This window comes from Erythrolamprus reginae, chromosome 1 (genome assembly GCF_031021105.1).
Source record: "Erythrolamprus reginae isolate rEryReg1 chromosome 1, rEryReg1.hap1, whole genome shotgun sequence".
Taxonomy (NCBI): Eukaryota; Metazoa; Chordata; class Lepidosauria; order Squamata; family Dipsadidae; genus Erythrolamprus; species Erythrolamprus reginae.
The window spans coordinates 67,897,632-67,922,600 of NC_091950.1; the positions used below are offsets into that span (position 1 = coordinate 67,897,632).

Here is a 24,969-nt window from a genome sequence, read left to right on the forward strand (position 1 = left end):
GAGGGGAGCTTCTCCATGTTAGTATGTAAACAATATTAAATTAGATTAATACTTTGAGTATAAAGTTTCTTCCTATCTTTATTTGAATTCACAAGCACTGGGAGAGTGATGGTGAACCTTTTTTTCCTTGGGTGCCGAGAAGGCATGCTCACACACTATCATGCATGTGCGAATGCTCCCACCCATATTTCAATGCCCGGGGAGGGCGAAAACAGCTTTCCCCAACCCCTGGAGTCTGGAAACGGCCTGTTTCCCAACTTCTGGTGGGCCCAATAGGCTCGTGTTTCGCCCTCCTCAGGCTCCAAAGGCTTCCAAGGATAGAGGCTCCCTGGAAGTCAAAAAATGCCCTCCCGGAGCCTCTGTGCGAGCCAAAAATCAGCTGGCCGGCACATACATGCACATTGGAGCTGAGCTAGGTCAATGGCTTGCGTGCCAGCAGATATGGTTCCATGTGCCACCTATGGCACCCGTGCCATAGATTCGCCATCACTGCTCTAGAGCTAGTGAGAAAACCACTAAAATCCCCATTATAAAGAAGTCCAGAAGCCCCTCTCTTTTGTACTGCCAATGAAGAAAACACTGGTGTGCATAATATTCTATATCTATTGTCCAGTCACTGCGATAACATTCACAAGCAATTAATATTCCATTGGATGTCAGTCCAGTTTATTAGTTGCTGCCTGATATCTTGTCCTATACACTTTCATACACATAAACTTAAATAACCACTACCCAGTCCATTGGAGACTTTTGCCAAATTGTGTCATAACAAAACAGCAACAAGATTAAAGAAGCATGGTCACCCTATTTTTTGTTTCTGCAAGTTGCCTAAGAATCAAGAGCATAATCTCTTCAGACATGTCTTAATACTCTAGAACAGAAGTGGGGAGCCATGGCCTCTTTACGACTCGTGGATTTCAACTCCATGCTGAATTCCAAGACTTGAAGTCTACGGGTCATAAAAGGGCCATAGTTCACCATCTCGGCTCTAGAAGATAACGTAATATTCTTGATGACAATTCTGAATTAGATTGGATATACAGTGTTCCCTCGATTTTTGCGGGTTCGAACTTCGTGAAAAGTCTATACCACGGTTTTTCAAAAATATTAATTAAAAAATACTTTGCGGGGTTTTTCCCTGTAGCACGGTTTTTCCCGCCCGATGACATCATATGTCATCGCCAAACTTTCATCCGACTTTAATAAATATTTTTTTAATAAACTTTAATAAATAAACATGGTGAGTAATGATCTAAATGGTTGCTAAGGGAATGGGAAATTGCACTTTAGGGGTTTAAAGTGTTAAGGGAAGGTTTGTGATACTGTTCGTAGCCAAAAATAGTGTATTTACTTCCGCATCTCTACTTCGTGGAAATTCGACTTTCACGGGCAGTCTCGGAACGCATCCCCCGCGAAAATCGAGGGAACACTGTAGTTCTTTTTCAAATAAATATCTCATAAGGAAAATACGAACGTATCCAACTCAAAAGTTGCCCAATTAATTCAAATTGTCTTGAATATTGCAAGAATATTAAAAACAACAATATAACAATACAGTGCCAGCTGAGCATCAGCCTACCTGCTTTTGCTGAGGAAGGTCGGGTCAGTCGCTGGCTATAGATTTGCATGGCAGTCTGAAAGGAAGAGAAGGGGCTAACTGTGTAACTGCCAGACCGACAACGTTGTAAGCTTGTATTGTTTGAGGATTTTGAGGACACATTTTTGGATGTATTAGATGAGTTGTCAGGTGTTGCATTTTGAGAAGAAGGGGGCAATGTTGCTCTAGAACCTGATTGAAGGGAAGGGGTTGAGTGATAATCAGGCAACTGTACATTCTCACAGGGAGCGGGTTGCGAGGACAATGGAATACTGATGCTTTGTGGGAGTGTGGTACCATGAGTAAAGGAAGAAGTGCTAAGAACACTGAATTGCGGCGTATTATCTCCATCTTCCATTGAAGAAGGAACACCTAGCAGGGAGAAAAGGAAACATTAAGCCAATCAGGAAAATTCATATTTTTCAGTCGGGCAGATAAAAACTTCTACAATTGCACTGAGGTACTTTTTACAACCTTGAAATTTTTTTAATATAGCATCTGAATTTTCAACCATTTCACAAAAAGAGTCCTAATAGCCAACAAAAATATTTCTCAATACATTCTACCCAGTTTGCTTTATATTGTGAATTCTATTATTTTACTATGATGTTCTCTACATGGATATTCTGTTTTCTATTTAATAATAATTAAGATACTCAAAGGTAGAACAGTACATATTTGATTTTTGCATGTAATATTTACAAACAGTACTGCGTCTATTACAGCATTAATTTACTTTACAGTAAATTGAAATAGTATTCATAAAGGTATTCTAATACATGAACAGTCTACGATGGTTTTAAATTACTGTACAAGATCTCTACTGGTATTATAACAACAGTAAAAATTTAAGACATTAAAAATTCCCAAAAAGGTTGTTTTTTCTTCAATGTTCATGAAAATGTTTGACTTAAAATTGATTGTGCAAACAGCTCTCAAAAGGTCACTACCTCCAATATACACTACGTAAACATGTCTAAATGAAGAAATGAATGAATGAATACAAAATTATACATATACCCACTTATAGCATATGACACAGAGAAACAATAGTACAAATGTATAAATGCGTATTGCGGGGGAAAATGAATCTTGCGAGTTTACCAGACAGATGGCATAGGGAACAAAGCTGTACAGAATCTGGTAGTCCTACTAGAAATACTTTGAAACCTCCTTCCAGAGGGGAGCAACAAAAACAGACCGTAAAGTAGGTGTGTGAGATCTCTAACAATTTTATTTATTTATTTATTTATTTATTACTTAGATTTGTATGCCGCCCAGGGGAAGATGTTTCAGTTCCCCCATGCCTGACGGCAAAGGTGGGTTTTAAGGAGTTTACGGAAGGCAGGAAGAGTAGGGGCAGTTCTAATCTCCGGGGGGAGTTGGTTCCAGAGGGCCGGTGCCGCCACAGAGAAGGCTCTTCCCCTGGGGCCCGGCAACCGACATTGTTTAGTTGACGGGACCCGGAGAAGGCCCACTCTGTGGGACCTGATCGGTCGCTGGGATTCGTGCGGCAGGAGGCGGTCTCGGAGATATTCTGGTCCAATGCCATGAAGGCTTTAAAGGTCATAACCAACACTTTGAATTGTGACCGGAAACTGATCGGCAGCCAATGCAGACTGCGGAGTGATGGTGAAACATGGGCATACCTAGGTAAGCCCATGACTGCTCTCGCAGCTGCATTCTGCACGATCTGAAGTTTCCGAACACTTTTCAAAGGTAGCCCCATGTAGAGAGCATTACAGTAGTCGAACCTCGAGGTGATGAGGGCATGAGTGACTGTGAGTAATGAGTCCCGGTCCAGATAGGGCCGCAACTGGTGCACCAGGCAAACCTGGGCAAACGCCCCCCTCGCCACAGCTGAGAGATGTTTTTCTAATGTGAGCTGTGGATCGAGGAGGACGCCCAAGTTGCGGACCCTCTCTGAGGGAGTCAATAATTCCCCCCCCAGGGTAATGGACGGACAGATGGGATTGTCCTTGGGAGGCAAAACCCACAGCCACTCCGTCTTATCCGGGTTGAGCTTGAGTCTGTTGACACCCATCCAGGCCCCAACAGCCTCCAGGCACCGGCACATCACTTCCACCGCTTCGTTGACTGGGCATGGGGTGGAGATGTAAAGCTGGGTATCATCCGCATATTGATGATACCTCACCCCATGTCCTTGGATGATAATCAGCTTCTTCCAAGGACCGCTGGAGCTGGAGCGCCACCACCTTCTCGACAACCTTCCCCATAAAGGGAAGGTTGGAGACTGGACGATAGTTGTTAAGCACAGCTGGGTCCAGGGAGGGCTTCTTGAGGAGGGGGCGCACGAGCGCTTCTTTATAGAGTGATGGAAAAACTCCCCTCCCCAAGGAAGCGTTGGTAATCTCCTGGGCCCAGCTCCGCGTCACCTCCCTGCTGGCCGAAACCAGCCAGGAGGGACACGGATCCAGTAAACAGGTGGCGGAACTCACAGCTCCAATGGCCTTGTCCACTTCATCAGGTGTCACCAGATCAAACTCTTCCCAGACAGGTGGACAAGTACGTGCCCCAGTCACCTCGACTGACTCGTTGTCAGTCGACTCTGTTTTACAATTGGAGTCGAGGTCGGCCCGGATCCGAGCGACTTTATCAGCGAAAAACGTGTTAAAATCCTCGGCACTACTCTGTAAGGGCTCCCCAACTCCCCCCTGGTTAAGAAGGGAGCGGGTCACCCTAAACAGAGCGGCCGGGCGGGATTCCACTGATGCAATCAAGGCGGCATGATACGCGCATCTTGCCGCCTTGAGCGCCACTTTGTAAGTCTTAATAAAAGCTCTTACAAGTGTTCGGTCGGATTCAGACCTACTCTTCCTCTATCGCTTCTCTAGACGTCTCTTTTGGCGTTTCAACTCCCGGAGCTCCTCGTTGAACCATGGGGCTCTACGGGGTCTAGCGCCACGGAGAGGTCGCAAAGGCGCAATCCAGTCAAGAGCCCCCGCCGCAGCCCTGTTCCAGGCCTCCGCGAGAGACTCCACCGAACTGTGGACGAGTGCCTCTGGAATAACCCCAAGCGCCGTTTGAAAGCCCTCTGGGTCCATCAGGCATCTGGGGCGGAACATCTTCATTGGTTCCGCCTCCCTGCGGGGGAGGATTGGAGCCAGGAAGTCAAGCCGTAGTAGAAAATGGTCTGACCATGACAAAGGCAATACTTCTAAGCCCCTTAGTCTCAGACCATTACTCAATTGCTCGGAAAGGAATACCATGTCAGGTGCGTGCCCTCCCTCGTGAGTCGGACCCTGTACTACTTGAGTCAGGTCCACGGCTGTCATGGTGGCCATGAACTCCTGTGCCAACCCAGAGGTTTCGCCGAGTGACGGCAGGTTGAAGTCCCCCAGGACAATGAGTCCGGGGAACTCCACCGCCAACCCGGCTACCTCCTCAAGTAGCACAGGCAGGGCTTTTGACACGCAGCTGGGAGGCAGGTACGTGAGAAATAAGCCCACCTGAACCCCTAAGTCCAACTTCATCAAGAGAGACTCGCAACCCGCAATTTCCGGAGCAATGAGTCCACGCAGGCAAAGGCTCTCCCTGGCTACAATAGCCACTCCTCCCCCCCTTCCCTGGGGTCGAGGTTGATGCCATATCTGAAACCCGGCTGGGCAAATTTCAGAGAGAGGAACACCTCCCTCCGGGCCCAGCCAGGTTTCAGTAATACATGCCAGGTCGGCCTCCTCATCCAGGATCAGATCCCGGATGAGGAGAGCTTTATTTACTACCGACCTGGCATTCAGCAGCAGCAACCTGAGCCCAGGGCCAGAGTTACACTCACCACCAGTACCCAAGATTGGGCTCACAGAGCCAGAACAAGGGACCGTTATTAAGCAACGGTCCCTCGTTCCCCTGGAACGGCTAACTCTGTGGCCCCCGCCATATCTGCCTCTCCCCAGCAACACAGGGATATTTCGACCCTCTGCCCCCCCCCAGAGATCGGCGCCCCTTCCGCTTTGAGCTTTAAGCATATAGTGCTTATAAGCAGTATCTTTAATAAGAGTATTCTGTAATCTTCTCGGCTGTCCTTACCACTCTCTGTATGAACTTTCTATTTGAGGCACTACTGCCACTAAACCAAACAATGATGCAGTTTGTTAAAACGCTCTCAATTGTGCCTCAGAAAAATGGTTAGGGCAGAAGGAGAAATGTGTTCTCCTCATCTGATGCACAGAGCTGGCCTTCTCCGGGTCCCGTCGACTAAACAATGTCGTTTGGCGGAACCAGGGTAAGAGCCTTCTCTGTGGCGGCCCCGACCCTCTAGAACCAGCTCCCCCTGGAGATCGGAATTGCCCCCACCCTCCTTGCCTTTCGTAAACTCCTTAAAACCTACCTCTGCCGTCAGGAATGGGGGAATTGAGACATCTCCCCCAGGCCTATATAGTTTATGCATGATATGTTTGTGTGTATGTCTGTTTTTAAATAAGGGGTTTTAATTACTTTTAATATTAGATTTGTTGTACATTGTATCATTATTGTTGTGAGCCACCCCGAGTCCATGGAGAGGGGCGGCATACAAATGAATGAATGAATGAATGAATGAATGAATGCAGATGCTGGTTTGCACCCTTCGCTAATGATGACGTGCAGAGACCAGTTCAGATTGTTAGTTGTCTATACCCCAGATGCTTCATACTGTTGACCACACTTCTATCGCATTTATAAAACTGCAAAGCCCTGGATGGTAAATGTAACATATAAAACAACAAGAACAGGAAAAAACATACAACCACACACAAAAAACCCTGGGTCAAGGCCCGCTTATAAAAATATCAGGACATCTATATCATGGGAAGAGGCAAGTCTTCACACACCTTCTCTGGGTGGAGGTTGTTGTCCACACCATGACAGAGAAAGCCAACAAAAAGCCATTAAACTTTTGTCAGAGTCTACCTATGCAAATTTACTCTTTTTTCCAATTTTCTTACTGGGTAAACTAGTTCCTTTGGGTTGCTCAACTCTCGGCTGCTCTACCACATTTTCTTTCTCCACTGGAAGTTGGGGCTGCTTTTTTTCATTTTTTGCCATCTTTTCTGAGTGATCTGCAAAGTTTTCAAAATTAGAAGAAAAATAATCAATGTACGATATTGGTTTTCAGTATGACATTTTCTAACACATTTGCAAATAAAAATCCATCCTAAAGCTGAAATTCTTATGTGCCTAAAAAATTTTGACGTTTCATATATCCATCAGAGAAACTAAACTCTGAACCTGCTTGGTTGGTTGGCTTGATTTGGAGCCTTCAAAAGTCCCTAGGCAGCTTACAATGCACACAAAGAAAAACCAAATAATAAAATGCATATGCATCTGGAAAGCAACCAAACAAATTGGAAACCAACATAAAAGATAAATAAAAGCTTGGCGTCCAACCCAACCCCAGGCTTGGGAATAAAGTCACATTTTCAACAAGTTGCAAAACAGAACAGAAAATAGGGAGCGAGGAGGCATACAAATTTCCAAGGGATGCTGTTCCAGAGGGCAGGTACCACCACCACCACCACCACAACAAATATACTACCTAGATCAGTGATGGCGAACCTATGGCACAGGTGGCATGTGGAGCCATATCTGCTGGCACGTGAGCGTTGCCCTAGCTCAGCTCCAGCTTGCATGTGGGTGCCAGCCAGCTGATTTTTGACTCGCACAGAGGCTCTGGGAGGGCGTTTTTGGCTTCCAGAGAACTTCCTGGGGATGAAGGAGGGCAATTTTACCCTCCCCCAGCTCCAGGGAAACCTTTAGAGTCTGGAGAGGGTGAAACTCAAGCCTACTGGTTCCATCAGAAGTTGGAAAAGGGCCATTTCCCGAGCGCCTCTGGGGGTGGGGGAAGCTGCCCTTCCCAGGCATTGAATTATGGATATGGGCACTCGCACATGTGCAATAGCGCATGAAAATGCTCTTTCGGTACCTCAGGAAAAAAAGGTTCGCCATCACTGACCTAGATCCTGATAGATAATATAGAAACATAGAAACATAGAAGTCTGACGGCAGAAAAAGACCTCATGGTCCATCTAGTCTGCCCTTATACTATTTTCTGTATTTTATCTTAGGATGGATATATGTTTATCCCAGGCATGTTTAAATTCCGTTACTGTGGATTTATCTACCACGTCTGCTGGAAGTTTGTTCCAAGGATCTACTACTCTTTCAGTAAAATAATATTTTCTCATGTTGCTTTTGATCTTTCCCCCAACTAACTTCAGATTGTGTCCCCTTGTTCTTGTGTTCACTTTCCTATTAAAAACACTTCCCTCCTGGACCTTATTTAACCCTTTAATATATTTAAATGTTTCGATCATGTCCCCCCTTTTCCTTCTGTCCTCCAGACTATACAGATTGAGTTCATTAAGTCTTTCCTGATACGTTTTATGCTTAAGACCTTCCACCATTCTTGTAGCCCGTCTTTGGACCCGTTCAATTTTGTCAATATCTTTTTGTAGGTGAGGTCTCCAGAACTGAACACAGTATTCCAAATGTGGTCTCACCAGCATTCTATATAGTGGGATCATAATCTCCCTCTTCCTGCTTGTTATACCTCTAGCTATGCAGCCAAGCATCCTACTTGCTTTCCCTACCGCCTGACTGCACTGTTCACCCATTTTGAGACTGTCAGAAATCACTACCCCTAAATCCTTTTCTTTTGAAGTATTTGTCAACACAGAACTGCCAATACAATACTCAGATTGAGGATTCCTTTTCCCCAAGTGCATTATTTTACATTTGGAAACATTAAACTGCAGTTTCCATTGCTTAGACCATTTATCTAGTAAAGCTAAATCATTTACCATATTACAGACGCCTCCAGGAATATCAACCCTATTGCACACTTTAGAGTCATCGGCAAATAGGCAAACCTTCCCTACCAAACCTTTCCCTATGTCACTCACAAATATATTAAAAAGAATAGGACCCAGAACAGACCCTTGTGGCACACCGCTTGTAACCTGACTCTGCTCAGAATACTCGCCATTAACAATAACTCTCTGATGTCTACGCTTCAGCCAGCTGCAAATCCATTGAACTATCCAGGGATTAAGTCCAATCTTCACTAATTTATCTATCAGCTCTTTATGTGGAACCGTATCAAAGGCTTTGCTGAAGTCCAGGTAGGCAATATCCACGGCACCACCTTCATCCAACACCTTTGTGACATAGTATGAAAGCGACCTGCTCAATATTAATGCTCACTCTGCTCAATCTCATAAAATGGGCAGATATAATCCTTTAGATCAGTCATTTTCAACCTTTTTTGAGCCGCGGCATATTTTTTTACATTTACAAAATCCTGGGGCACACCACCAAACAAAATGACACAAAATGACACTCTAAGGCAAATGACACTCTAAGGCACTCTCTTTTTCCACCCCTGTCTTTCCGCCCCCCAGTGTGTGTGTGTGTATACACACTCTTGAACCATTTCTAAAAACAGGTGAGGGCTGGGATCATTCTCTGCCTCAATCATTTTCTCTTTTTTCCTCCCCTTTTTTTTCTCATTTCTCTCTCTCTCCCTTCCTTTCCTTTTTTCTCTTTCTCTTGCTTTCTTTCTTTCTCTCTCTCTCACTCTTTCTCTCTTTTGCTTTCATTGCGAGACCGGAACCTGAGCTTCCTTCTTCGCGGCACACCTGACCATGTCTCGCGGCACACTAGCGTGCCGTGGCACACTGGTTGAAAAACACTGCTTTAGATAACCAGGCTCTATGCCATGTAAGGCTTTACAATGATAACCAGCACTTTGATTTGCAACCAAAACCCATTTAGCAGCCAAAGTAACAAAGCAGGGATGATATACAAGCAGAACATAACATACTTATCACTGCCTTGTTACTAAATTTTGCAACAGCTGCGGCTTCAAGGTCAGCTGAATGTAGAGTGCATTGCAAGTAATCCACCTGAGAAATGATTAGGGCATGACTACCTGAAGGGTTTTCCATATTAAGAAAGAGTGCAACAGGCACACTGGCTTGAGCAAGGGCTGTGATTCCAAATAGAAGAGCCCCAGGGGGGGGTACACTAATCTTAAATGGGGAAGTACAATCACCATCCAAGACCAGAGATGAAATATTCACAGATTCAAGAGATTCGGATAATAACCACTCAGTCTGATCCCAAATCTGTTCTTCCCTGTCCTCTAGACAGCATTTAAACCAGTGTTTCCCAACCTTGGCAACTTGAAGATATTTGGACTTCAAATCCCAGAATTCCCCAGCCAGCATTCGCTGGCTGGAGAATTCTGGGAGTTGAAGTCCAGATATCTTCAAGTTGCCAAGGTTGGGAAACACTGATCTAAACAATGGATCAAGTCATTGATACTGCTTGGATGTCCTGGGGTCAATATACACAACTGGGTAACATCAACTGAGTAACAGCTGCCCTGAGTCTTCGAAGAGGGACGACATACAAATCTAATAAATAAATAAATAAAAATAAAATCAATGTACCGATGATACTGGACTTCATAACCGAGGTGTGATATACCAGTTTCCCATAAATGTTAAGAAGGGGTGATGTGTCTCAAAACCTGAGGCAAGGTACTAGGGCAGTGATGGTGAACCTTTTTTCCCTTGGGTGCCGAAAATGCGTGGGCGCATGCCGAGTACCCACACCCATAATTCAATGCCTGGGGAGGGCGAAAACAGCTTCCCTGCACCCCGGGGGCCCTCTGGAGGCTGGAAATGGCCTTTTCCCAACTTCTGATGGGCCCAGTAGGCTCATGTTTTGCCCTCCCCAGGCTCCAAAAGCTTCCTTGGAGTTGGGGGAAGGTAAAAACGCCCTCCCCCATCTCCCTGGAGGCTCTATGGAAGCCAAAAATCAGCACACACATGCACGTTGGAGCTGAGGTAGGGCAACAGCTCATGTGCCAGCAGATATGGCTCCGCGTGCCATCTGTGGCACCCATGCCATAGGTTCGCCATCACTGTACTAGGGAGATGACCTCTCTCCTCTTGTCAACATTGATGGGAACTGACCAAGGAGGAAGGAGAGAACCATAATAAAACAGTACTTCCCACCAGTGTTGGGTTCCTACCAGTACGGTCCACTCTGCCATTCCAGTAGCGGCCTGCATAATTTGCATGCGATGGCTCTGGTACTGTCTTTGCCGGGCCATCATGTGCAACATCTTTTCTTGTGAATTCCCCCCACCCCCCTTTTTTGCTTCCTGCGCATGTGAGCATCCTCTCGTGAGACTTTGCTTCTGCACACGTGCAGGAAGCAAAATCATACAACAGGATGCACGTGTGTACATGCGTGAAGCAAGCGTGCGTGCACTGGAAAACATGATGATGCATGCGCAGTGCACTGGTATCAAGGTAATAGGAGCCCGCCCCTGCTTCCCACCCCTCAAATCCACCCCAGAAGGGTACTGTGGCTGAGAATATAAAAAGTCAATGGAAAATAAGGAGCACAAGGATGGATTATTATTATTATTATTATTATTATTATTATTATTATTATTATTATTATTATCTATTTATTTATTAGATTTGTATGTCGCCCCTCTCCGTAGACTGATGCATCACCATAATCCCAGCTCTGTCACATGTCATTAGCAAGTACCACCAATTCTGTTTCTATACTGCATCCTGGCCTGAGACTCTGGCCCAGCTCCTGCCCCAAGGAATGTGGAGGTGGATGCAGGGGAAACATCAACATGTCATAGGCCTGTTTTATTGCTGACAGAGTCAGGTAGTGCAGTTTCCTCGGACAAAGGTGGGGGTGACTTGGAAGAGGGGGGCTTGGCACACAGCCCAGGAAGCCAATCTCCATTATCTTTGGTCGATTCAGATGAGGAAGTGTTAGACCCACACAGGGGCAGAATTATGCATCGAAGAGACCAATTGAAGAAATGTTACAGGAGATAAAAGAGGCCACCTGTGTTTGGGTGGGGCTCCAGTAATTAGAGCTGCTGCTATAAATAGCATCGTGCTGGCTTGGCCATTGTGGAAGATTATCTGATCGTTGTTTCTTCAGGACCGTGCCTTGCTTTTTCCAAACTTTGTTTGTTGATTTTTCACAACTTGGAACCAAAGCAGAGCAAAGTGTGTGTGTTTCACTTCATGGAAGAAGGAGGGCTATGACGTTTCTTCACAGCTGCTAGCTAAGTACTTAAGGACTGATTAAGGGGATTGTATAGCCTACAAGGTTGTTTTGGGACAAGTGCTCTTTGCAATACAAAAAGGGTGCTTTGTTTCTTTTGAATTTTGTGATAAAGAACATTGTTTTTGAACTTTCAAGTGGGTGTGTGTCTGAAATTTTTACCCTTGAATTTTCGGGAGACTCATACCCTAGAGCCCGGCAGAACAAGACCTGACTGAATTTATTCCAGATAATCTGTTTCCTCCAGTGTGTTTTGCAACTACTGCCTGGGCACCATCTTCTCTGCTTTCTGACATCCTTAAATCCAACATGGGCTTCTTCACAAGGAAGAACACTACAATTTCTTTCAAAGAGAGGAGGACAACCCCCTTCTTCTGTGACAACAGAACCAAGGAGGACCAAGTATAGGTCATTTCCTAGGCAGCTTTAATAATACAGGAAAGCCCAGGATCTAATAAATAAGTGGGAAAATTCATAAATTGGAAAATTTTGTCCATTTCCTTAGGAATTACATACAGGCTTAAACTCAGTCCAGATGATCCACTAGATTGTGCCCCAGCCACTTCAATTGGAAGAACCCAACTCTGAGTGAATCCAAGTAACTTTATCAAGAAGAACTAAGAATATTCCTCATTTTCCTTTTTACAATTATACTGAAGGTATCAGAAATGGATACTCACTGCCTTTGTTTCTGTTTTCCAATTGGCTATTACTATGCTTCGTAGTTCCCGGATTTGTTCCCAGGAAGACACTTGCTGATTTATTCTTATGCGTGTAAAAAGTCAGTACCTCCTCAAGATCACTTTCACTAAAATGAGAAAAAGATGTACACAAGAATAAATGGCCTAAATTTATAATGTGGCAATGCAGCTGCAACAGCTACTATAAGCATAGAGGGGGGAAAGGGAAAGAAAGACAAATTGGAAAGAACTAAAAAGAAAAAAGTGATGTTTTGTTAAGCTTGGTAAAAGCCATGATAGCACAGTGGTTAGAATGCAGTACTGCAGACTATTTCTGCTGACTGCCCATTACCATCAGTTTGGCAGTTCAGGTCTGACCGGTTCAAGATTGACTCAGCCTTCCATCCTTCCGAGGTCAGTAAAATGAGAACCAAGATTGTTGTGAGCAATATGCTGACACTATAATTTGCTTAGAGAGGGCTGTAAAGCACTGTGAAGCGATATATAAGTTTAAGTGCTATTGCCATTGCTAAAATTCCATGCTACATAGAAACATAGAAGTCTGACGGCAGAAAAAGACCTCATGGTCCATCTAGTCTGCCCTTATACTATTTTCTGTATTTTATCTTAGGATGGATATATGTTTATCCCAGGCATGTTTAAATTCAGTTACTGTGGATTTATCTACCACGTCTGCTGGAAGTTTGTTCCAAGGATCTACTACTCTTTCAGTAAAATAATATTTTCTCATGTTGCTTTTGATCTTCCCCCCAACTAACTTCAGATTGTGTCCCCTTGTTCTTGTGTTCACTTTCCTATTAAAAATACTTCCCTCCTGGACCTTATTTAACCCTTTAATATATTTAAATGTTTCGATCATGTCCCTTTTCCTTCTGTCCTCCAGACTATACAGATTGAGTTCATTAAGTCTTTCCTGATATGTTTTATGCATCATTTAAGGGAAGTAATGCTCCTAGCCATCCAAAACCTAATAATAAAAATAATGTTTACTATTCTTTTTATCAAATGTACAGAGCTAATTTTGCTGTAGTAGTTAAGGCACCTGGCTAAAAACTGGCACAAATCCTGCTGGATGACTTTGGCCAGTCACTTTTTCTCAGCCCTAGGAAGGTAGCAAGGACAAATCACATCTGAAAGGCCTCCCATAAAACCTGCAGGGACTAGTCCAGAGAGCTGTCCAGAGTCAACACTGATTTAAGGGCACCCCCACCTCAAAATAAAATGTTTCTAATAATTCAATTCAATTCAATTCAATTTATTAGATTTGTATGCTGCCCCTCTCCGAAGACTCGGGGCGGCTCACAACAATAATAAAAACAATATTCCAGCGAAAACAAATCTAATATTAAAAAGCACATAAAACCCTATCATATTTAAAAAAGCAAACAACATATACATACCCAAACAAAAATATAAAAAAGCTTGGGGGAAAGGTGTCTCAACTCCCCCATGCCTGGCGGTATAGATGGGTCTTGAGTAATTTACAAAAGATAAGGAGTGTGGGGGCAGTTCTAATCTCCGGGGGGGAGTTGATTCCAGAAGCCGGGTCTGCCACAGAGAAGACTCTTCCCCTGGGGCCCGGCAAACAACATTGTTTGGTCGACGGGACCTGGAGAAGGCCAACTCTGTGGGACCTTATCGGTCGCTGGGGTTCGTGCGGTAGCAGGCGCAAAAATTCCATAGCCAAGTTTACTGTCTCCATAATCTGAACACTACCTCCTCAGAGCTATATTGTACCCATCATAGTTGTAAAGTGGAATTTGCTCCTTCTTTAGGGCTATGCTACAATGAAAGTATAGAAAGAAGGAAAATCCCAGAAGAATATAATCCAATACATCCAATTCTATTTCCCTTTGAAAACTTACAGTAATTTATTTCTACCACTAAACAATTGTATTAGTCAGCAGCAGGTTAATATACAAAGCAACATAGGTTTTGCCTAGTATTCATGAAAAACACAAAGATAAATACAATAATCGTCTGATATACAGACGAATAAAAAAGCAATACCTTAAGAAGTTTCAAATTGGTCTCCTATAGGAGACAATATAATCACTGCTCTAAATGCTTTCAAGTAATTCATACCTTGCCTTAGTGATAAACTCATGAAAGCCTTCTTCATCTACCCCCTCTTCTTCTTCCTCCTCCTGTTTCTTCATTGCCTTTTTCTGAGACATTTGATCTGTTTCCTAAAAATCAGAAACAACAGAGTAATCTCTCAAATCACCTTTTCTATGGATATGTCTTGTAGTTTTAGGATGCTTGGAGGAGTATTTGCCCACATTTCCAGTTTTTAACCTACATGTATAAAGAACAGTACCATATTTTTTAGAGTATAAGACACACTGGTGTATAAGACACACCTTAATTTGGGGGAAGGAAAATAGGGGGGAAAATAATCTGCCTACCAGGTATTCATTCACCAGGCTATAAACTGATTTTTTAAAAAACCCAATTGCTGAATACTGTAACAAATTATTATGAAACACATACATCATGCATCATGAATATATATTGTGACATCAGATACAAGTACATTAAATCCTTGCATTTCTATCATATCATTTATGTCATTTGACCCCCTTACTCTCTGTTCTCCAAGAAACCATTGCACTGAAGAAGATATTAGTAAGGCCAATGGAATCCAATACTGAATTTACAAATATTGTGCATCACAAGAATTTTGAGCACTAAATTATTATTGGAGTAGTGTTACTTAATAGTATTGGGCCATGGTGCCGCAGTGGTTAGAATGCAGTACTGCAGGCTACTTCTGCTGACAGCCAGGAGTTCAATCCTCATTGGCTGAAGGTTGACTCCGCCTTCCATAATTCCAAGGTCAGTAAAATGAAGATCCAGATTGTTGGAGGCAATAGGCTGACTCTGTGAACCACTTAGAAAGGGCTCTAAAGCACTGTGAAGTGGTATATAAGTCTAAGTGCTAGTTTTATTGTTATTCTTGGAAAACATGAAATCAGTCTTTATTTATTTATTTATTTAAATAAAGTCAATAAAGTAAAGAAGTCATTCTGACTTCTATTTTCTCTAAAAGACCTATTACTAAATAACTCTGGCCATTCAAATTAGTTTTTACTGGAGCATAATCACATTTTTTAAAAACCCAACACAAATAACAAAATGACTGGATACATTTTGACCAACACTGTGATGATTTTGTTTCTTTATAAGAGCAATGAATCTGAACATCAGTCTTAGTAAACAAATTCATTTGCATTTCAAAAACATAATAATAATTTAATAATAATTTATTAGATTTGTATGCCGCCCTTCTCCGAAGATTCTAAATGAAAATTACTGTCAAAGTTGTTGCAATAAAATCATCCTAAAATATTACTAGTTTGTCAAAGGAAAGAGATACTTCAGAGAATGATTTTGTTCATTATGCAAACAATTAAACAAACAGAACAAATTAATAGTCAGCACGTTTTGGAGTTACCTATTTATGCCAAATCACAAAGATGCAAGAAAAACAAAATCTTAAATGACAAACTGTCTACTTTAATTTGCAATGCTTGAAACAGAATTGCAAATCTGACATTACAATGTGCAAGTTCCAGAAGTTCTTTGTCTCTCAGAAATAGCTTGCAGGTTAGGATTTTAAACATTCACTCCATCATTGCACTAGACCTGTGATGGTGAACCCATAGCACGTATGCCACAAATGGCACACAGAGCCATATCGGTGGGCACGTGAACTCATCTGATTTTTAGACCTTCTGTTTCGAGAGTCTGGAGGGGATTTGGAAGGTCATTTTTTGCTCTCCCGAAGCTCCAGAGCCTTTCTAGGAGCCTGGGGAGGGTGAAAACTGCCTTCCTCATCCCCCGGGAAGCTCTCCAGAAGCCAGAAGTGGCCTGTTTGAAAGTTGGGAAATGGGCCATCTCTGGCTTCCAGAGGGCCTCGAAGGGGACTGTTTTCACCCTCTCCAGGCTACTAGAAAGGGCTGGAGCCTGGGGAGAGCGAAAAACAGGTGTGTAATCACATGCTGGGAGCGGGGGGGGGGGGGAGTCACGCACACATGCGCAGGGAAACATGGAATTAGGTGTGTGGGCACGTGAGTGTATGATCCCCGCACACACTCCCACTCCCTTTTGGCATGGAAATAAAAAAAAGTTCACCATCCCTGCACCAGACATTTGAAAAGTGGAAGAATGACATGCTTTTTCTTCATTGCACATTGGATACAATGAGATTCATTAAAGCAAAAACAAAATAAAAAATAGAATGGTGATCTCTAGAACTTGTACATTAATATTGAGCGGGCATAACACCACTCAGCTAGCATTCATTCATTCATTCATTCATTCATTCATTCATTCATTCATTCATTCAATTATTGGATTTGTATGCCGCCCCTCTCCTTAGACTCGGGGCGGCTAACAACAATAATAAAAACAGCATGTAAATCCAATACTACAACAACTAAAAAACCCTTATTTTAAAACCAATCATAGTCAATACTCACCCTGTTATAGCAGATGATGAATTCACCCAGCTGGTGAGCTAAGATGCGCCTACGGTCATAGAGAGCCAGGCGCCGACTTGGAAGTAGCATCCTCAACGACTGTTGAAGATTACTGGCGGCTCGCTTCAAAAAACGAACCACCAATTCCTGCCGTGAAGAAAAACAACACTGAAGACAGAATCCAAATATTCAATTTTATTAAAAGTATATTGACATTTGTTTAAAAGAAGCCACAGGATAAAGGAAAATGTGTGATAAAAAGGATGGGATGTATGGTCTCAAGTATTCTATCATTACCTATCAAAGCTGGGCATGCTTTCAATGTATCTTAGAAGAACTGCTCAAGAACTTGTGTGGTACCTTCCTTTTGCTCATTCAAGTACAGTGGTACCTCATGATACGAACCCCTCGGCGTTCTCCCGAACTTTTCAGGAGGCCGCCGAGAAGCGCTGCCGCCCGTCTGTCACCTTCTTAAACAGCTGGGCGCTTCTCGGCGGCCTCCCGAACCCGAAAAGTTCGGTTTCGGGTTCAGGAGAACGACAAGAAGCTCCCCGGCTATTTTGGGATTCCCCCCCCCCCGCACGCATTAATCGCTTTTACATTGTTTCCAATGGGAAACATTGTTTCGTGTTACGAACTTTTCGCCTTACGAACCTCCTTCCGGAACCAATTAGGTTCGTAAGACGAGGTATTACTGTAGTGTGTCTTTTTTTCAGGCTTCCAGGAGAGCCTGACAAGACACAGCTGCTTTGAATTTCACATTAAGTTTCACAGTTGCTTTAATGAGTCAATTCATTAAAACAGCCTCAGGCTTGTGTAGAATGGTAGAGAGGAGGCATGATCCCATGAGTTCTAAAACAATCTTCTAAATCAGGAATGTCCAACACTTTAAGACTCGTGAACTTTGACATGGCTGGTAAGGGGAATTCTGGGAATTGAAGTCCACAAGTCTGAAAAATTCCCAAGGTTATACACCCCTGTTCTAAATCATTGTAAAGTATGTACAGTGCTAATGTCTATTATTGCTGTCTATTAACCTGTCTATTATATTATTTTATCCGTCTATTAGGCACAGATAAAAAAGCACACATCTGAAGGATAGCAGATTTTTGCATGTCATTTTGGTTAGGTATACTTTTGCCGCCATTAGTCATTACTTAAATCACTTTTGCTCATACTATCTCACTTTAAGGACTGCATAATTATTATTTCTACCTTCATTGTCACCAGATAATGGTAAAGAAGAAATACTCTCCCTGAAAAATAAATATTAAGCTGTCTGCTATGGTGTTTGATTTCAAACATATCCTGTCTCCACTTTGGATTTACTTTTGGCTGGATGCCCTACTAAACATGTAAATGAACGGCTTCATAGCCAAACCATTACATTTCACAATTTACCTCTCATTAGCATTATATTAGATTGGTCTGAACTGTTACACTAAATATTATTTTTCATAGCAGAGCAGACAAAGTAGCTCTTAGAAAGCCAGTTTCAATTTTCCACTTGGAAAGAGTGGGGTAACATTTTCCACTGAGGCAAACTGATTATTCCTTATTTCTGACATAAGGTTTTTAATCTTTGAGCTAGATTGGTTCAATATACACTGCCTGTTTTCACAAAGTCTCCGTTTGGACTAAGATGACAAAGACTAGAAATGTGAAGCAATCTCATTAAGTGCTATAAATCCAGTACTTTATATATAAAACACCCAAAAGTGATTCTGTGATTTTTTTTGGGGGGGGGGGGGGGAGAGAGAAAAGCAACTCAGAGATATGCTTAGTAGCCAAGTTATATACAGATTTTAAGGAGAAGTAATGGGGAAATAAATGCAATAGAAATACAGCAACCTAAACTGGCCATGCCCCTATTCAGTTAAACGGTTTGCCTATTTGCCGATGACTCTAAAGTAATAGGGTTGATATTCCTGGAGGGGTCTGTAATATGGTAAATGATTTAGCTTTACTAGATAAATGGTCAAAGCAATGGAAACTGCAGTTTAATGTTTCCAAATGTAAAATAATGCACTTGGGGAAAAGGAATCCTCAATCTGACTATTGCATTGGCAGTTCTGTGTTAGCAAATACTTCAGAAGAGAAGGATTTAGGGGTAGTGATTTCTGACAGTCTCAAAATGGGTGAGCAGTGTGGTCGGGCAGTAGGAAAAGCAAGTAGGATGCTTGGCTGCATAGCTAGAGGTATAACAAGCAGGAAGAGGGAGATTGTGATCCCCTTATATAGAGCGCTGGTGAGACCACATTTGGAATACTGTGTTCAGTTCTGGAGACCTCACCTACAAAAAGATATTGACAAAATTGAACGGGTCCAAAGACGGGCTACAAGAATGGTGGACGGTCTTAACCATAAAACATATCAGGAAAGACTTAATGAACTCAATCTGTATAGTCTGGAGGACAGAAGGAAAAGGGGGGACATGATCGAAACATTTAAATATATTAAAGGGTTAAATAAGGTTCAGGAGGGAAGTGTTTTTAATAGGAAAGTGAACACAAGAACAAGCGGACACAATCTGAAATTAGTTGGGGGAAAGATCAAAAGCAACGTGAGAAAATATTATTTCACTGAAAGAGTAGTAGATCCTTGGAACAAACTTCCAGCAGACGTGGTTGGTAAATCCACAGTAACTGAATTTAAACATGCCTGGGATAAACATATATCCATTGTAAGATAAAATACAGGAAATAGTATAAGGGCAGACTAGATGGACCATGAGGTCTTTTTCTGCCGTCAGTCATCTATGTTTCTATGTAACTTAATGTCTATCAGACTCCAAACACACTTCTACTACTTCTGCACATCAATACACTAGATAGGATGAAAGGGGAGGCATTCAAATTGTTTTAAATTACAGAGAAAAATAAGGTGTGTTATCATTGCAAATGGTTAAATGTTCAGCAGTTCTGCTCAGCCCTAGCTGGGAGGAATCAGCCTCCTAATGACTACGATTCAGGAATGCTGAGTAGGAACAGCTGGGTCCCTTCCTAAAAAGTACTGGGCAAGCACACCATTTCTTACCATCTGCTCATCTTCCTTGGCAGCCCAGACTGGGTTGTGGACCTCATCACCAGCCTCTTTCATCAGACGCAGTTGGACACGCTGCAGGTAAGCAGAGAAAGCTCTGCGAGCCTGAACTTTGCTACAGGAGAAAAGATAAAGGCAGCCATGAAAATACAGCCTTTACTCTTCAAGACAATCATTACTAGCCATTAACAAGGGGATAAAAAGTTTAGAATCTGGATGAGCAAAGACAGTTTCATTGGAATCAAACTGGGAAAGCCTGACTGATCCAGTAAAACTGTATAACTGGAGAACTGTATCACAGAGCTCCAAGTGAAAAGGATTAAATTTCTAAATTTCCAAACTGAAATTTCATGCTGCTAAAACGTCCGTGTCTCCAAAATAAATATGGAAGAGGAATGCAAGTTTAAAAGAGAAAACTCTTTTCTCAAACACAACCTCGGAGTGCAAAAGGAACATTTGCACTTTCTCAGCACATTCATGCAAATCAAGATGTCTGCTGAGTATTAATTATCCTCGGAATACTGTGGGAACTATGGATGTTATTCAAGCTAAGTGGAGAGGATAAGCTCTTAATACAATTTTCACTGCTCTTCGAAGATTATTAGCCAAGAACATGGCCATATTTTAATTCTATATTTCATTCTACAAATTAACTTTATATTGCCTTAAAAAAAAAAGAAATTAGATTAATGGCCAAAGCTTTTAATGACTCAGCAACACAGACTTGTCAATTTACTTCTGTAAAATGCTGGCAGTGATTCTTCTCATTTGTCAATGGTTTACAAGAAACACTCTTCATTCCCATGTTGTCTTATCTGATGGGACCCAGGAGGAGAGGTTTTTCTGCTGCAGTGCCCACTCTTTAGAACACAAGTGTCAAACTCGCCGCATCACAGTGGCAACGCATGATGTATCAGGACCTTTTCCCCCTTCACTAAACTGGATGTGGGCATGGTCAGCGCATGACATATCCAGCCCGCAGGCTGCGAGTTTGACAGCCCTGCTTTAGAACATCCTAGCCCAGAGGTTACATTGGTCCCAACCCCTGCTGGCTTTCAAAAGACTCTAAGGACATGGCTCTATCAATGACCCTGGGGGATCCATTTATGGCTAGATGATTGTATTGATTGACACATGAGTTGCACTTACCTGCTTATTAAGCATTCTGATTGTTATTTGATTTTAATCTATTTTAAATGTGTTGTTTTCACTGTATCTTATGTGTTGTTGTTATTTTGCTAGGTTGTTCAATTACTCTATGTCAACTGTCCAGAGTACATATGTGTGATGGGTGGCAACACAAAATAAATGACATTTTGCTCTTATATTGTTCAAGACATACAATGGGAACTAATATTCTAACCAACTGCATTATCCATTCAGGTGTTTTCACTATTGCAGAAAATAGACAAGTCAAATTATCAGGTGAGAACTCTATCACCTACAAACTGAAATTAAGATATTCCAACTTTGTCAGAGTAGATGATAGGAAATGGTTTTCCATATATAAATGCTGGATCTATACTTAATCATCCTTTAGCTCCATTAAAATTAACATGCAAAGTTACTGATTATTAACTTAAATCCCTTCAATTTCCATGTGACACAACTGCAAATATTGTTAAATATGGATCCAACTTGAAAGATATATTTAAAAAATGTGGAGTTAAGATTGTCCAGGATCTTATATATTAGGATACATTTTCCAAATATTATATGGAAAATATATCTTAATGTATATATTACCATTAGCCTGTTTTCTAGCCAGCTGAAATATTTTTATTTTTCCATTTTAATGTAGCTGTCAAAACCTTTGAACAAGCTAAAAGTTCGTTGAAGACTCTGGATGCTCATTTATCTTAGAGAGGAATACTAAAATAGCAAGCAAAACCTGTATTTAAATTATGGGGATTTCCCCCCCATATCATAGACAAAAGTAAACACAACAGTAATAGAAAGTGATATCTGATGGCAACATGATATGAAATGCTGTCACAATAGCTTTAAATCCTAGAGAATGAAAAGCCTTTTCTAAATAAAACACATTTGAATGTAAATCTGTTCTGGACAAATAAACTTTTTTCATATACGGTTGACTAGGCAGATTATATTAAATTTAGAGAAAATGGCAAAAAGAAAAATATAACATCTATAAACACAGAACCCTCTTCATGGATTACTGCCTTGTCACGGCGAAGGGGCTTGCATTGCTCAATTAAAGTCGTGCAGGGCAGACAGGTAATAGCAAAGAGCTCTAACAAAAGGTGATCCACTGGAGAAGGAAATGGCAACCCACTCCAGTATCTTTGCCATGAAAACCCCATAGACAGTATCAAAAGGCAAAAAGATATGACACTGGAAGATGAGCCCCTCAGGTTGGAAGGTATCCAATATGCTACTGGGCAGAGGGCTAGCACTAGTAGCACCAGAAATAATGAAGCGACTGGGCCAAAGCTGAAACATAGAAACATAGAAGTCTGACGGCAGAAAAAGATCTCATGATCCATCTAGTCTGCCCTTATACTATTTTCTGTATTTTATCTTAGGATGGACATATGTTTATCCCAGGCATGTTTAAATTCAGTTACTGTGGATTTATCAACCACGTCCGCTGGAAGTTTGTTCCAAGGATCTACTACTCTTTCAGTAAAATAATATTTTCTCATGTTGCTTTTGAGGACGCTCAGCTGCGGATATATCTGGTGGTGAAAGGAAAGTCCGATGCTGTAAAGACCTATACTCCATAGAAACCTGGAATGTAAGATCCATGAATCAAGGCAAGCTGGACGTGGTCAAACAAAAGATGACAAGACTGAACATCGACACCTTAGGAATAAGCAAACTGAAATGAACCAGAATGGGTGAATTTAATTCAGATGATCATCAGGTATACAACTGTGGGCAAGAATCCCTCAGAAGAAATGGAGTAGCCTTCATAGTTAATAAAAGAATAGAAAAAGCAATACTGGGATACAACCTCCAAAATGACAGAATGATCTCAGCTTGAATCCAAGGCAAACCAACATTGCAGTAATCCAAGTCTCTGTCCTAACCACTGGTGCTAAAGAGGATGAAGTTGACCTGTTCTATGATACTCAATAGAACCTTATAGAATTAACACCAAAAAATGATGTCCTTATCATCAGGGGGGATTGTAATGCTAAAGTAGGACGCTAAAAGATAACTGGAAAAACTAGCACGTCTGGCCTTGGGAGTACAAAATGAAGCAGGGCACAAACTAGTAGAATTTTGTAAGAGAATGCAATGGTCAAATCAGTTTTCACTTTTGCATAGCAAACACTCATAGCAATTGTTTTTTCTGCAGTTCTAATTATCCTCTGAAGTCTGTGTCTCTCTTGTTGGGTTGCAGAACCAACCAGACAGTTATAGAGATACAGATGACAAACTCAATAATTCCTCTGTAGAACTGCATCAGCAGCTCCTTGGGCAGGTCTGCAAAGGTATCTTCAAAAATATTCTAATCCGTGCAGTCAAAGTAAGCCTTGCTTTAACTTTGCCTCTTCAGTTCAAGTCTTCACCGATTTAATTGTTGGTTTTGTGGGTTTAAGTCTTTGCCTATAAGCAGCTACAAAGTGAATCATGCAGTGATCAGAGTGCCCCCACAGCTGCTTGTGTTAAGGACAGATAAGCATCTTTTAGTGTTGTGTAGCAATGGTCTAAAGTATTATTGCCTCTAGTGGGAGAACTGACATGATGAAAGTATTTAGGTAGCTTTTTTCTTAAGTTTGCCTTGTTTAAATCTCCTAAAATAATGGCCAGTGAATGGGGTATTCGGCTTCAGCCTCCATAATTTGGACAGCTAAGAGTTCTTAATGCCTTGTTTACACAGGTGTTTTGAGGGACATACATAGCAATTAGTAGAAATGATGGGAACCCACATGGAGAGTAAAATGGTTTACAATTGATAAGTAAAGACTCTATATTTTCATCACATAATTTATATATTATATGTAACTTGCAGGCAACAAAGACTAACTGGGATCTTGTATCTGAACCTGGCAAACTGAGTTCTAATTGGTCTGTGTCATAGGAGTCCAAGAAAGATGTTCCTTCATCTTATCTATCTGATCCATTTTGGAGAAATTCCAGTCAAACAGCTTTCTCTGATTGGTAGGTGGTTTTCTGACTGGTGTAGGAAGCTGGAACATAACCATTCAGCAAGAATGCTCATCATTACTTGATATAGTGGTAAATCACTACCACTATAATCTTTATCATATATCACTGTAACTTGTTGCTTGTATCCTAAGATTTTTATTAATATTGTTTCTTCATTGCTTATTTGACCCCTATGACAATCATTAAGTGTTGTACCACATGATTCTTGACAAATGTATCTTTTTCTTTTATGTACACTGACAGCATATGCACCAAGACAAATTCCTTGTGTGTCCAATCACACTTGGCCAATAAAATTCTATTCTATTCTATTCTATTCTATGCCCACCACTGCCATTATGCAGCTAGCATAATTACTAGCGTCCTGCTACTTCGATTGGCTTGCTTATGTGGGAGTGGTAGCAGCATTTTACCCACATGGCCACAATTAATCTTTAATAGGAGTCAAAGGAGTGCTGTAATCATAACAGAATTAGGTGCCAAACACTTTATATTACTATTTTATTATTATTATTATTATTATTATTATTATTAGTAGTAGTAGTAGTAGTAGTAGTAGTAGTAGTAGTAGTAGCAGCAGCAGCAGCAACAGTAGTAGCAGCAGCTCCTTGATAATGGGAACTTAGTATCTGTTCAAAAGCCTTCCAGAAATTTAACATCATTGTTCCAACAAGTTGCCTACTAAGAAAGAATCCAGCAGTATCTCATGAATTCAGTAGCAAGTAAGTCCTCTGTTGAAAGAGTAAGGCAGAGTTCCATCAAAGGTGCCAGGGCATTTAGTTAATAACAAAGGATCTCCTGGTTCAGAGCCAGTTCTAGGCTGGAAAGGATACCACTTTCAAGCCTAGAGCTGGCTCTGAACAATCACTAATAAAATTGTTTACAACATACATGACCT

General features: G+C 41.7%; 1 protein-coding gene across 12 annotated transcripts in view; it reads right to left on the bottom strand.

Moving 5' to 3' along the window:
• Positions 1-24,969, bottom strand: part of TTLL5 (tubulin tyrosine ligase like 5) — a 160,854-nt gene that overhangs the window by 77,589 nt on the left and 58,296 nt on the right. For all 12 annotated transcript variants that reach the window (XR_011559384.1, XR_011559383.1, XM_070754273.1 and 9 more), the window contains 6 exons: positions 19,926-20,046; positions 16,890-17,036; positions 14,491-14,594; positions 12,385-12,512; positions 6,541-6,654; positions 1,580-1,969 (listed from right to left, as the gene is read on the bottom strand). Coding sequence is in view for 10 of the 12 variants with exons in the window: in XM_070754273.1 (XP_070610374.1) it covers positions 1,580-1,969; positions 6,541-6,654; positions 12,385-12,512; positions 14,491-14,594; positions 16,890-17,036; positions 19,926-20,046 (1,004 nt within the window). In the remaining 2 variants the exon portion in view is untranslated. The remainder of the gene's footprint in view (positions 1-1,579; positions 1,970-6,540; positions 6,655-12,384; positions 12,513-14,490; positions 14,595-16,889; positions 17,037-19,925; positions 20,047-24,969) is intronic.